This window comes from Thermobia domestica, chromosome 4, assembly GCF_964235325.1.
Source record: "Thermobia domestica chromosome 4, izTheDome1.hap1.1, whole genome shotgun sequence".
Classification (NCBI taxonomy): Eukaryota; Metazoa; Arthropoda; class Insecta; order Zygentoma; family Lepismatidae; genus Thermobia; species Thermobia domestica.
In genome coordinates, this window is record NC_137457.1 from 32629687 (window position 1) to 32645070 (window position 15384).

A 15384-nucleotide genomic window follows, 5' to 3' on the forward strand; every position below is an offset into this window, starting at 1 on the left:
AGCATGCGCTCCTGCTACCGAGATTCCGGATAACGGGAGGTTATTAAAGATTTGCTTCATATTTTAACCATTAATACCCTCCTCCGTTACCGTCACCGTTACAACTGTACCAGTAATTCCTACTCATCTTATATAACACTGTATGGTCTTCTGTACGAATTACCCCTCCATGGAAAGACTACCTTATCTTTCCTGTCCTCAAACCCACAAAACAACCTGGTATCGCTGAACATTACCGCTCTATTGCCCTCTCCTCATCCCCAGTAGCACGCCGACGTGGGACCCATATTTGTGCGACATCGGCCAATGTCGGCGTCGTGGATCTAAACTGGCCCACAATAACCCACCAAGTTCCCATATGGGTCCCACATGGGAACTTGGTGGGCTTGCCGAGGTTGATTTACTGATATGGGTCCCACGTGGGAACTTGGTGGGCTTGCCGATGTTGATTTACCGATATAGGTCCCACGTGGGATATAAATAGGCTTGCCCACCAAAAAGAAAAAAGCATGGAAACATTTCCTTTTTACAATGAATAAATTTGAAACACATGAAATTAACATTTTGATGGTTCTGTGGCAATTATTTGAAAAAGTAATTTTTCGATTCGGCCTCGATCTATGTCGAATCGATGTCGATCGGAGTACGCAGATTGTTTGTCAACTGTTCACAGTTTTAAAACCATAACACCGTATGGCGCCACAAGCGGTGCGAAGCGAGGGAAAAGCAGGAAATATACTTATGACTGTTGTTTGTTTTGGTTTTACCATCAATTCGACGAAATCGTATTTATTATTGAAGGTGAGTATTAAAATTATTTTTCTTCCATTAATAGAATGCATATTTTATCTTTGATTTGCATGAACGATGTCGACTATAGATAAAGAGATCCACATAAACTGTTCCAAATAAATTTTGGCTAGTTTATAGTCCGCGCTCGATGCAAGAAATCTGGTACTGGTTTTGTTGTTACAGGTGCAAACATGTGTAGATATCACTATACTTAGTCGTGAATAATTTTGATTTATGGTCTTCAAGCATAGGAGGAGGCTCAGGCCGAGACGGCCAAACATTGGAACAAGTTTATTTACTACTTTAAAAAAAATGCGTTAAAAAGTACTTTAAATTGACAGATTATGACAAATGGAGGTACTATCGAGCTATTGACTACCGAATTGGCACATTTTCGCATAGTTTCAGGTTAGGTTAAGATCAGCAAGATTTTACTTTGTATAAAACAGTGGTAGATGCACACGCATCACAACTGATTTGTGTTAAGTACAAGGGACACAGTGTTGATAAATATAACTTGTAACTCCATTTTAAGTAAGTTAATTTACTATTTTGCTCCTTGTACTTAATAAACTTTAGGTGAGCGCATACTTTCGCTGTTCTGCGCAACGTAAGATCTTGAATCCAGCTGTTGGTGTAGGGGAAGAGCATCCGCCTGTCACGCAGCACTTTGGCAGTTCGAGCGTGGGTTGGAATCCCGCGCAGGCCTGACTGAGGCTTTCCTCCGCCCCACAATGAGAATGCCGGGATAGTACGTTCTTTGAAAGGCCAGGGCCACATCCTGTCCAAATCCTAGTTTTACCTGAAGGATCGATCCCTTCTTTTTGTCCTTCCCATGAGTAAATAAATAATCAAAATAAGGTCTTGCCGGTTAGGTCATGTTAGGTTAGTTTCTGTCTGCCACTACGTTGGTTTGCCTGTAACCGCCATTTGAAAACTAGAATTGGCCATGAAAATACAGATTCACACGTAGGTTACTTAGCCTGTGATTGTCACTTAGAAACTAGAATTGCCCCCCCCCCAAAAAAAAGCTAGCAAGGTTGGTCAGATCTCTTTTGAAATAACTTACAGGCTGATGTGCCAGCCATGAAACAAGTTAAGGAAACAGTACAGTGAAATATTCTGATGTAGACCTATCTTTATTTCCATGCAACATTCGCTACCTTATTTTTTTCTTGGTATTATGTTTCTGTTCATAAAGATATGTTTTTATGTATCTACACACAAGTACAAATATCTATCGTACTGGGGTAACTGGAAGTTCTGAGCAGTGACGTGTAAAACTTAGAAAAGTCATTGAATTTGATCTTGGCAAATAAGTGAGAACGTTGCCCTGGGAAAACTTGTTTGAATAGTAATTGAGTGTGAGTGAATTAAGTTAACGTTTTGAACAAGTTGTTGAGCTTCCAAGGACGGGACCTGGAGTTTCACGCGGGATACACCCCTTTTGAAGGGGGATTATACCCCCTTCTGTGCCCTCTGTGGATGAGTGGATAAGCTCGTCGTCTTGGAATCAAGGAGTCTCAGGTTCAATTGCCGGTTGGGGACACAAGAGTTGAGGATCCCTCGATAAACTGTAAGTCCCATTCTTAGGACGTCATCATCATCCCGTTGAAGACAAGCACCATGAGTTCACCTTGTCCAGAGACCTTCGAGTCAAAGACCTGGCTTCGTGCAGAGCACCGATCAGAACCATCTTACCCTTCCCCCTGGTCCGATTTTCTTCCGCGACCAGATTGACCTTTCGTTTCAGCCAATAAAAATACATTAAAGTTGCATTCGAATTCGTCACTGTTCATTTTTAGAGCACCCCCGTTTTCATTTTCTGGGCATCGTCACTTCGCTCGGCAGGGTTGGCTGGTTTAAACCAAGGCTTAAACCAGCTTTTTTTTTTTCAAAAAAACCAACTAGTTTAAACCAAAAAAACGAAAAAATGTTCGTAAAAGTGTAAGTGTTTGTAAAATCTTGATGAACACACATTTGTGGGTTATCACGTTTCACTCCCGTATATTATTCGTATTATATTCAGATCTAAATTCCCCATTCATTATTCAAAATGATTATGCTACAAAAGCAACTTTTCTTTGCATAAGTTTATAAATGTTTGTTTTGTGATTTTTTTTGTAGTTGGTATTATTGTTATGTAATCACAATCAAAGAAAAATTCTAAATATTGTTTCGTTTCAATGTTTACTATTGATAAATTACATCGAAATGCCGTACTTTGTGTGTGTGGGGGAGGGGGGATTACATACCCCACGAGAGGCATTTAGTGAAATGAGAAGTATCTTTGGTATCTGTTTATGTATAAATGAGTCTGAGCCAAAGTGGACTCAAATAATTTGTATCTTTATCAGGGTTTGCCCAAGTGGGCTCAGCCCGAAAAAAGCCACCGGGTTTTTTCGGGTTGGACCCACCTGAAAAAACCCACCTGGGTTTTTGAGCTTTTTCTTAATATATTACTGATACAACCAAGATGATCACATTGAAAGTGATTTTTATCAGATTTTGAACTTTCCTTGGGCGAATTGAATGCTTTCCCGTTAAGGTATACAACATTCAACATAAGACCTTTATCAAGTTCTGAATGCACTGAATGAATAAAAAACCCTTACCTTGGCTTGAGATAATTAAGTAACAAATTAATGTATGGATTATGCTTATAGCCTATTTGAAGGAAGAAAAAAAAAGCAATTTTATATTTTAGAAAATACTTTCCGTGAATCGTGTGCTCGCCAACTCGGCGACGCCGAGGAACGTTGTCCCTTATACGTTTGACGCGTTTAAAGCCATAGATGCCGGTACTACCAGTAAACATGTAGTGCATTAGTAAAACTATTATTATTATTTCTTACCTTTGATGGTAACACAAGTATTCTTCAATAAAATTTAGTTTTCCAACAACAACAGTTTAGTGCAGTTATTTGTAGGTACTCTTCAAATAAGCATTCTGTAGAATCAACACCAACAAAAGCGTAAAAATTCGTCAAATTTAAGAAACTCGATGCTCAGAGTTCCGAAAACTACGTACCCCTTACTATTTTAAGTGCTGAATTCGAACTTTCGTACTAGTGGAAGTTTCGATGTACAGTAAAGGGAGCTGCATTTTCGAGGGAGGAGGAAAAAAAAAAACGTCCCGAAAGAAGTTCACGGGAAATTCCTCCAATTGAACGCACAAAGCATCGGAACTGAATACCTCAACAATATAACTATTTATTTTATGGTGTAAGATATTTAATTTCCTTTAAGACATTCTGAAACATCCTAACTATATATAAAACTACATGAGCTGATGTAAATTATTGAGCACTTCCTGTAGGGCTACAATGATTAAATTTGGCATGATGGTAGCTTTCTGGGACTAACGGTCAGAAAAATTGCCAAAAGTGAATATTTTTAATTTTTAAGGGTTCTAAAGATGGGATGAAAAGTTTCCCCATGTTATTTAAATGGGCCTTTTTTGGACCTATAATCTCATGTTTTGGGTACTTAGAATTGGAATAAAAACTTGAAATTCGGTATGCTTGTACGTTTTCTTAGCAGAACCTAAGTAAATCAGTAAAAATTTAAAAATCCAACTTTAGAGTGGTTTTATTTTTGTGTGTTTGTGTGTGTGTGTGTGTGTGTGTGTGTTTGTGTCTAACTATGCTAGAGATTTTTCCGGGATCTTATACTCAGTCAAATCAGGCAAATGCTGAATATAGTACTTTAAAGACAAGGTCTGTATAACTCTCTCCAAATCCAGCCTTGCACTATCTTATCGTGAGCAGAAAATGTCAAAGGTACGTTAAATAAAGTTAAAAAATAAATAAATAAAATAAAAATGCTAGTATTCTTAGGCCTTCTATTCTTAGTTCTGTTACAGGCTTTCTTACTCTCGAATTTCAGTCGTGAATAACTTTACATAAACAAGAGTATTTAGTTCGTAAACAGATTTGTTTTATTTGGGATATTCTAATATTTATTGTTTTACAGTTAGCAAAGAAATCACAACTGAGGGTATCCATAACCATGTTGCTTTCTTATCGTGTATGGTTTTCATGCCAAGAATAATTTCGCAGCTACTTTCCCTTATCAGTAACTGTAGAATATATGTATTATTTAACATTTCAGATTCATTTCAAAAAGCTACAGCAAAGGCTGACAAAGCTTTACTGACTTCAAACGTTAGTAGTGATTCTTCTGACGAAGAAATTTATTCAAGATGTCGCAGAAAGCCACAAAGATATTTGTCTGAAGAGGACAATGATGACTCATATCCAGAAACTAAGAGAAGACCATATGAAACTTTTAACGAATGTAGTGTTCCAAGTCCCCCAGCACCTATTCGGAAAGGTAATTATGCTAAATATATTTTATATTCATAATTTCGTTCAAGAACACTGCTTGTCTCCTCATATATATCTCTCTTGATAGTAATTTCAAAGCAAATTAAAAGTTTAGCTCGTAGCTGATTTGTTTCATAGGACTATGTATTGAATCGCGTTTAATATATATATATTTTTTTAAATGTGTGAAAGTTAAAATTATCAAGATTTCGTGGGCGATTCTTTATTGCCAGGGAGTTCACCTTCTTTCGCAGTGTTTGTTTCAGAAAAAAATGTTCCGGGGGTTACTCTTAGTATTCGGAGGGGCTGAAACCATATATTTCCCTCTGCTGGTTCTATTCCAGTACGTTTTAACCATTTCGTCCGGGGGGGGGGGCAAAAAACAGGCCTGAAAGAAACAGTGTTCTTTCGTATTCTATGCCAGTGCAGACGTTACTTAAATGTGAAACTATATACTATTTTGGAGAAAGTTTATTGCTTCTTCGTCTGAAAAACATTGAAAAGTAAGGCTGGCTGAAATAGTAGGCAAGTAGAAGTAACCTACAATGTTTTATGAATCTGTTGGAAACAATTTATTCGTTAGATGTGCAGAGTAGTTGTTGTAATATATACAACAAGCTTGGAGTGAGAAAACCTAACAACTAAAAATAAGATGTCTAGTTTGTTTATTTTTATAAACAAGTTTTTCAATTTGGAGTCCAAAATTGGCTACTTGCTATGTTCAAGCAAGTCTTACGTAACAAATCATTCAGACTCAGATCTAGTCTCAAGTAATTTATTTCTACGAAAAGGCTTGCTAGTTGTTTTTCTTCTTTTTTTTAACGAGGTTGTTAATACTTTCGCCTTTTATCGGATAAATGCTATCTTCTCATGATTGTTAACTACAGAAAAACCGGGCTCGTAATGCAAACTGTGTCGTTAAATTGGCTCTATTATGAGTATACATCAATAAATAAATAAATGAAAAAATAACGTACACATTAAATATTCATTTAATTATGATATGGAGTCTATTTAGGACAAGATCAAACAAGCAGATAAACAGCGTTAGTATCTTTTAACGTTGTGAGTTAATGTAATCAGTGTATGATTTCTGCGATTTCCGGAGAGGGGGATAAATTCATCAATAGCTCAAAAAAGTGGGGTTTATTTCCACCATATCCAAGGTTGAGAGGTATTTCGAGAAACAGAGAGGAGAAAGTTCCAGCCATCCCCCTACAGATAGAATACTGGATGTAATCATTGTAACATTTTAAACATGCTTTTAAAACCATAAGTTGTCACCTGCTTATTGTGTACCTAACAGTCTAGTAAAAACTGGATGTTTGTATAATTTCATCACTTGCTTTCAGAGTCGCTTGGAGTATCTATAGGAGGAATTGCGGAGGTAAACGTATCATCTATGGTGCACAATTCAAACGGAGGTTGCTCGTCTGCATCACATCGTAAAAGTCCAAATGGACCTTTACCATCCCACTCCCAAATCCAAACTCCATGCAGAATGTCAGCGTTGTCAGTTGCCACTACTTCATGTGCAGATACAGACAGTACCTTCACATCAGCTCGTTTAGGAATTGGCAGTAGTAAGTATCCAAAGATTAAACTGTATTGCTAAGCTTACATACGTGTGTCGTCATTATTAAATAACCAAACAAAATGAAGACTATATTGCTTCTTTAGAGACATTTTGAACCCTGCTAGCTCGAGAGTGTGGCAGCACGTAGTCAATGCATCGATATTCTCCGACCACTTAGTGTGGCCGCCTTGACCTAGTAGTCTCCGAGATTATCACCAATTTTTGTTAATGAAAAACGAAATTATGGTAAAACTTATGCTTGGAAATTGAAATTGTTATGTTCCAAGCCGTGCGAAGGAAGGGGGGGGGGGTCCGAACCCTTCTCTTCCTCAAAAATAGATTTTTGTGTAACTAATATAAATTTCGTACTAATTACATTTTAAAACATATATATCATACTAAGATTTACTTTTTACAGTGAAACCTTTAGTGTTTAAGATCTCCGAAAGTATTTCTAGATCCGGCGTTCCTTTCGTAATGGAAGTACTTCTTGGCTTTAAAATTCAGAACATATAATCTGTAATTCTAGTTTTATCACATTTTGTTTTGCAGCGCATCCTGTTGGAATGGTTGCTTTGGAACTATTCTGTTCCATATTAGAGGAGGCTTGTGGGCAAGCGTATGTTAGGAGCGATTAAACCCCCAACCTTTTGAATGCTAAACCGACGGGTTGACGATATAAGTTTGTACCATGAAACAGAAAAATTTATATTTTTGTACAAAACAGCGTCTTGTTAGTCATTTGTTTTTTCTTACTGCCTGTGCGCAGGTAGCAGACAAAATTGGCAGGTAGCAGACAAGTCGACACACCGATATGCCCTCTCGTGGCGCTTCTGGTTTCTTCGCTTGCTTACCAACACACACTTAAGTTTTTATTGTTGCTCTGGCTGAGATTCAAACGAACCCAAATTAGGCAAATTCCGTTCAGGTGTCATAATTGTCACACCACAGAGACGCGATCAACGTTCTTTGAATGTTAAGCATTCCTCGCACCCCATTTGAAACCGTTACTCTGCTAGTATCGATATTTAGACATTGTTCCATATACGGAGGTTCTGCAGAGAAACATTGGAGCATATCATTCTTATACTACATTAATTTGAAAGTTGAAATATCAAATGTAACTGCATTCTCTCGCAACAGGAGTTTTTGCAGTAACCTTTCTCAGCAGAAGACGGTAGAATGCCTAGATATTGACACGAGCAGGCTATTTTATTCCATTAGGACACTTGAAATGCTCTACAGACATATAAAATTGACCCGAATGTGGTGTAATGATTAGGAAAGCCCTCAAACAGCAATTAGTAATTTTCTTGCAATAGACTTAAAAAAAAATAAAAAATAAAAATAAAACTGCTTATGCATTAATTATGAAGCTTTATCAATATGTGATTTAAAATTCATCCCGTATGTTGCTGTGGGTATCGATTTCAGGGTCAATATGAGATATGTGCCGGTCAGAACCTAGATGACTTGTTAATGGTAGTTGCGGCACACACGATCTTAAGGTAGAATAAAAAATATTTCAAACAATGTGTACCATTGCCTCCTTGGTCTTGTATTAATTTAGTATTTTTTTCTTTCTTTTGATATTTCAGCCGTTGAAAAAATATTCCAGTTACTGCAGAGAATCCAGCTAGATATGAAACATCTCAAATGTAAAGTTGATAAAATGGAAGCCAAAATATATGAGCTGCACCAAGTTCCCTGTAGTGGTAAAGAAGCTTTGCAATCTATAGAAAATGCAAACCTGCTAGCTGACAAGCTCCCTTTACGCAGTTTGTCTGTGGTTCATAATTTAGAAGAAGATTTAAGACAGAGAGATGGCTTCAAAATTGGTGAGTGGTATTCTTAAGTTCGTATTGACACGAAGTATTTGTAAATATCCTTCAGGTATTGTTTAAAAAGAAAACTTTTATTCTTTAAAAATAGATCTCGTGTGGCCAGATGCTTTTTCGGATGTACAGGTTGTTAAATTAATGCGTACCAAACAATGTAGGGGTGGGTACCTGACATGGAAACAAGAAAATGCTTTGTGACATGTGCATACCGATCAATAGGTTGGGAGATGCAGGCCGTCGAAAGCGTGGGAAAATAAATTTCAGAAGCCTAAAATTCAAACACTGTCCAACCAACGTAGAGAGTGCAGCTTCATATCTCATAAAGGAAGTCGTTGGTGTTCTATTGCAAAAATGCATGTTTCAAAATTCAGCAATGCATACAAAATTAATTTTACAAGGTGATGGTAAGCCAACAATGACTTACACTTCGGCTTTTCGGTGCCTTTGAAGAGTCCTTTCGCACGCAATGCACATTCTTTTAACATACATTTTTATATAGAACAGGTATGACTTCTTTTATGAGATATGTCATGAGCCTATAATATATTGCTGCGTACATGTACACTCATGTCCAAAATAATTGTCGCATATCTATAACTGTCTTCTTGTAAGAATATAATTTGATAATGATTTTGCAGGGTACTTTTAATACTATGTGTATAATGGGAAAACGTATATTTGAGGTAAATTTCACAGGAAACAAATTACAAATACGAAAATTAGAATGAGTAAAACAAAATGTTGCTAAATGGACAAGAAAGTTTTATTTTCGTTTTATTGTTCTTATTTAATGCTCTTTTGACATGAAGTTTGCCACATACATGTCTTTGCCGATTATACACATACTAGCATTATAAGAAATACCGGGCGAATGCGTTATCAAATTATATTCCTACAACAACATTTATAGACATGCGACAATAATTTTGGACATGAGTGTACATCAGCCAAACTGGATTGGAGATGACGTATTTTTTATTTTTATGTATTTTATTTATTTTTTAATCTAAAGCTGATTATGACGTATTCTTAATAATGCAGTTTCAAATAAAATAAAATCGAATCAACTATTTCTCTAGCGTTAGCAGTTTGGACTGTGAATTCTTAGGACTTATAATTTAGGTGTCCATATTGGATCTTAAATACTACTACTACTACTACCAATAATAATGCAATCCAATACTAGTTCGAAAATCTTGCTTTCACTGTATAGCACCTTCGTGTTTCAACAACAAAATCATAAGGTAGGATGGTTTACGGTTTCCTCGTGTCGTAGACATGTCTACAGTTATGCCTTGTTTGGCAATACCGGTACCATCTTCTACAACCTTTCCAACCATCCGCGGGTTCTCATAAAAATTAAGTGTTTAAGGGCAACTTCCACAGGTGCATGGATTCTCCAAGCCTTCGCTTTGCAAATAATTGAGAAGTCCCTTCACTTTTCGGGAATTCGGGAAGTCCTGGATACTTTCTTTGAAGTTCTCTAGCACCCATCTCCACCTTGGTAAGCGGAATCAGTGACTATGATGATGTCACGGTTTTGCAGGAAGCGAACTTGTAAGACAAACGGGCAATACGATCTCAGCAATTCTCGATCTCAGCATGTCGACGTACGACATGGTTACACAATGATTTAAATCAGCCTGTTCCTGTGCATTTGATTACGATTAGGGATCGAACGACACTGACAGAAGAATTATTTTTAAAAAAATCTACAGTATAAACTTAACGTACTACTCGTATAAGCAACATAACGTAGGCAAAATGTCTTTCTGTTTAATAATGAGCTAATACAGTGTTTTTTTTTTTTTTCCTATGGTATTATGTTCGGACAAAATACTCTTTCTCTTCGAAATTAACAACTTGCAGCAAGGCAAACAGACAAAGATTAAATAAACTTTTGCTGAAAATGGATACTAAACTAAATGCATGTCGAAAACAAATAAATGGAGACATTTGCGTTCAATTATCACATCCAACAATGCGCGGTACATTAACGATCCTGCCTATTATTGCTTGAAATTCAAGAAAATAACAAAGTTTTATTTCAGGCTGTCCGTTAGTTGGAAGTTCTACATAGACGCTGGGGAATAGTTTTCAGTATCCGCGTCCGTTATTGAGAATGTCAGCTATTCAGAAGTAATTTTCACATTGCACCCAATGTATTTCTGCCAGGAAATTGAAAACTGTCCGTTATTTTGAGATGTCCGTTAGAAGTTTTACTGTAAATATAATTTCTATGCGTCGTACAAAAGTCTAATGAAGTCGAAACAACACATTTATCCTTCGATTTTTGTCGTGCGACGAATATGGAATGGTTTAAACAGGTAGTAAAGTGACCTCACTTCAAGATATGTGCACTAGATTCACGCCACGATGTAGTTCGGGGCCCCTAATAATTTTAGGTCCTAGCATTCTGCCGTTTACGGATGAGACTGAGGAAAACCCCATTCGCGATGGTGTCGCTGATTCGCCTGTGTAGGATCTGAGTTCCTAAAGAATTTTGTTATATATATATACTAACTAACTAACTAACTAACTAACTCTATGGCCTATGGAACCCGGAGGTTCAGTGCCGCGTTCACAAAAGCTCTCCACTGACTTCTATCCTTAGCTAATTGGATCCAGTTTCTACTTTGTATTCCTATCTCTGCGAGATCCATCTTAATATTATCCTCCCATCTGCGCCTAGGTCTTCCTAATGGTCGTTTTCCTATGGGTCTACCAGTCAAGACTTTGAAAGCGTTTCTACTTTCTTCCATTCTAGCTACATGACCTGCCCACCTAAGCCTCCTAGACTTCACGACCCTAACAATGTTGGGTAAACCGTATAAACTATGTAGTTCCTCGTTATGAAGCTTCCGCCATTCCCCATTCTCGTTCCTCTTGGGTCCGAATATTCTTCTCAGGATCCTGTTCTCAAATACTTTCAGTCTATGTTCTTCCCTCAGAGTAAGCGACCATGTTTCGCAACCATACAGAACAACAGGCATGATTATCGTTTTATATATTTTAAGCTTCAAATTCCTCGACAGAATTCGCGACGACAAGAGATTTTGAACCGAATAGTAACACGAATTCCCTGCTTTTAGTCGACATTTAATTTCTTCGTGAATATGATTTTCGTCTGTTAATATTGATCCTAAATATTTGAAAGTATCCACTTTATCAAAAGTATTATTTAATATTTTAACGCCTCCACAATTTGCCGTATTACGGACCCGACGCACTTCCATGTATTTAGTTTTCTCTGCATTTACTTCTAAACCCATGTCCCTGCAAGCGTTTAATAATATCTCTGCATTTATTTCTACTGTTCTCCTATCATCCCCTATCAAATTTACATCATCAGCATATGCCATAACCTGGTGAATGCCGTTCAACTCTAGGCCCTGGTTGCTATCTTTGATTTTCCTTATGGCGTATTCCAGCACAAAGTTAAATAATAATGGCGACAACGCATCTCCTTGTTTCAGGCCATTTTCGACGTGAAAGCTCGTGGACAAAAATTTTCCTACCCGGACTTTACTTTGGGATTCACTTAAACATATCTTAATTAATCTAATTAGCTTTCTCGGTATTCCAAGCTCTGTAAGAACGTTGTATAATGTTTCTCTCCTAACCGAGTCGTACGCCTTTCTAAAATCAATAAATAGTTGATGTACCGGGGTATTGTATTCCCACTTCTTTTCGAGTATTTGGCGAATGGTAAATATTTGGTCGATAGTTGATCGATTTCGTCTAAATCCGCACTGATAATCTCCAATAATTTCATCTGCGTATGGGGTCAATCTTGCTAATAGAATATTTGAAAGGATTTTATAGGATGTTGACAGAAGAGAAATAGATATATACTAGAGTCTAATTTCATCTTTCGGATGTATGGCGTTTTTTAGTATATATTTTTAGGAATCTTGGAGGGGGATTACTACCAGTGAAATCCTTTGTTTAGGTGCCATTCTCGCATTATCCTAGTAAAAGTAAAGCTTGCGGTAATATCTCCCAAACAATACCAGAGTTACGAGGACAAGTTCCTCTTCGGATCGAATCGAATTCCTTAACAATATGTAGTAAGGGAACTGGAAGTGTTATTGTTCGTTGTGATCATTTTACTACAGGAATATGAAAAAAAATTTTGAATCACCATCAGAGTAAAAGGTCATTCTAGAGGACAAAACATAATTCAATAATACGTTAGATACTCTCCTTTCATATGGATCCGTATCTGCTATGCTATACGCGTTCCTTGTCATATTCATTCATCAGTTTCTATTACTGCAGTTCGTGTTTGGAGATTTTTTTTCTGTCATATATCGAGGGTTCAGAGACCAATATGTGTTAATCTAGAAAAATGAAACTAAGAAAATTAAGAGTTTTTTGGCATTTGTAGACATTTTAGGGCATTGGTAACGCTGTTATTCGCAGGTAAATAAAATCATTGCTTTCCTTGTTTTTGCCTCTGAAAGAAGTTGTAATTTTCTGTTAATCGCACCGTGCAAGTAAATTTTTAATTTTTGACTTGAAACGAGTGGATATTCTGAGCCATCCACATATCGTTTTCCACTCCCTACTTCCTCTGTTTGACACCGAACGACAATGTCCTGTTAGATTAGCCTTTCGGGCACGTAATAATGCGCTCATGCGTACAATGGATGTTTTTTGTGCAATGTATAAAAGGTTTCTTTGTATTTTAGGAGAAAGTTATATTTTCGTTCGAATTTTATTTATGTAACTTCAAAATTAATCTGTTATTTCTCAATGATGACATTTGCTATTTAAATGTGTAGTCCGTTCTGGTGATACAATATTATTGCATTGAGTTTTTACAATTTTTTCTTCTTCAGGAGCAGTACAACTCCGATTTCCTGATATACAAACTAGCGACATTGTCCGACGGATTGGGAAAGTCTTAAGTGGTTCGCGAGATTGGGATGGCTACAGATGTAATCGGAGAAGAGAACAGGCTCAAGACTTAGGGGAAGATGCACAGTCGTTCCGCGGGGAACCCGCAAGAGTCCAAGGACCACTTGAATTCACCTTGCAGAGTCACCCCGAAGGGAAAGCCGTGGGGTGATCGGTCCCGCGGCTAGTTGTGATCAACCCTCAGCAGCGTGTCTGATATAAACAAACTTATATGAACGAAATGTCTTATTGTAAATAAAATAGTAGACAATAATATGTTAAAGTACAAGAGAATTATAAACTTCATGAAAGTAACCGTTATTAATAGTTTTTTTTTTTTTTTTAATTTATCACAGTAACTTTCAGTTCGCTAATTTGCAGAAATATTTCCTAGTGATACATTTTTATAAGTTTTATGTTGTATTTTACTGCAAAGAACCTATCCAAATTAAAACTTTATAGTGGCATCCATATTTTACTGAATATAATGAGCTTTCCGAACTTCCGTGCTGTCTGTGTAAGTGTAAGGGATGAGTCCACACTACAGACCAGTGTGCGAATTAACGGATATTTTACAGTGGGATTTAAAAAAAAAAAAACTTTTGAGAAGTTAAAATTTATGGGAAACTAATAATTTACAGAAGAAAAGAACTTCCTAAATTTTCTCTAAATTATTTCAGGTTAAGTAGAAAGATAAATATTATCTGCATAGTTTCTTTGATTATATATTAGTTTCCCTAGTCGGGATGTGTAGCGGAAAAATTCGATGTTTGAAATAAATTTATTTACAGTGGCTTTCGTTGACGTAGAGTGTATATGATTTTTACGTGTTTAATTTTATTATACATATGATATATTGACATAAGGGTCAGGAAAATGGCCACTTATCAGTGAACCCTTTTTTGAATAAACTAAATAGTTTCCACACGTTGCGGAACAAGAGCTGGTTCCTTCTTCAGTGGAAGGAAACAATGATGTATATGAAGAGTACGCGTTAAGAACAGTGAAGGTCACATTTTGAATATGCTCAAAAAATATTTTCTCCACACCAAAAGATGCAAAATAGTTGGTGAAAATAGGGCGTAGTCCACTCGCGAATGTACACGTGAGCGAATTACGACGTGTTTTCACCATCTTAATTATACATTTTGGTGCTGAGAAAGAATTTTCTGAGCATTTTAAAACGTGCCCTTCATAGTTCTTCCTGCGAACTCTTCATATGGAATGAAATAAAATGGTGAAGACAGTGTCAACGTTTGGTAACTATTAAGTTGGTGCAAGAGAAGATTCACTCATTTTTTATGTTGTTTCTATATTAATGATAATAAGTTACGTGTTTAAAAGTATTTATTTCCATTCGTTATGTTGGAAACAGCAAAACAATTGTACAATATATACCTCTATGCAATGAGTGAAGTTCACGAAAAAAAAAAAGTTAGGGAATATGTTTTGTGTAAATTTTATTTTAATTATTTAAAAAAAATAAAAATGTGAATACTTCAATCTGAAAATGTTTTTATTATATACTGTTTTGTTTAGTCTAAATACTGCATCTCTGAAACACGCTAAATGTCCGACCGCCCTCTTGGATCCGCCATAGATAGAAGTGCGGCAAAACTACTTGCACCAGTGACATTTTGAAAAAATGTCTGATGTATCCGATGTCATTTTCTTCTATTTTCATTAGAAAAACATAACTTGAATCCAAAATGGTAGACAAGCATGTAGCGTGCGCCAGAGATGCAGTACATGGCCCTATTCAAATCTGATATGTTGACATATCCATCTGGTGTTAAATCTGTAAAAATTATATGGTCACATCTGGTTTACCGATGTGGGTGGGATCTCCCACCCAGATCTTCCCCATACCCACATTGTCATTTTAGCTTCCATGGTTAACCGATGTAGCTCTATATGGGTCCAACCCAGATCTACAACATGCAAT

The 15384-nt window shown here is 36.7% G+C and overlaps 1 protein-coding gene across 1 annotated transcript; it reads left to right on the forward strand.

Moving 5' to 3' along the window:
• Positions 1-280: 280 nt before the first annotated feature.
• LOC145683818 (uncharacterized) lies at positions 281-14942 on the forward strand. The gene is made up of 5 exons (XM_081755412.1): positions 281-801; positions 4906-5127; positions 6473-6703; positions 8295-8534; positions 13382-14942. The coding sequence occupies exons 1-5, from the start codon at positions 621-623 to the stop codon at positions 13609-13611; spliced, it is 1104 nt and encodes a 367-aa protein (XP_081611538.1). The 5' UTR covers positions 281-620; the 3' UTR covers positions 13612-14942.
• The last annotated feature ends 442 nt before the right edge of the window (positions 14943-15384 follow it).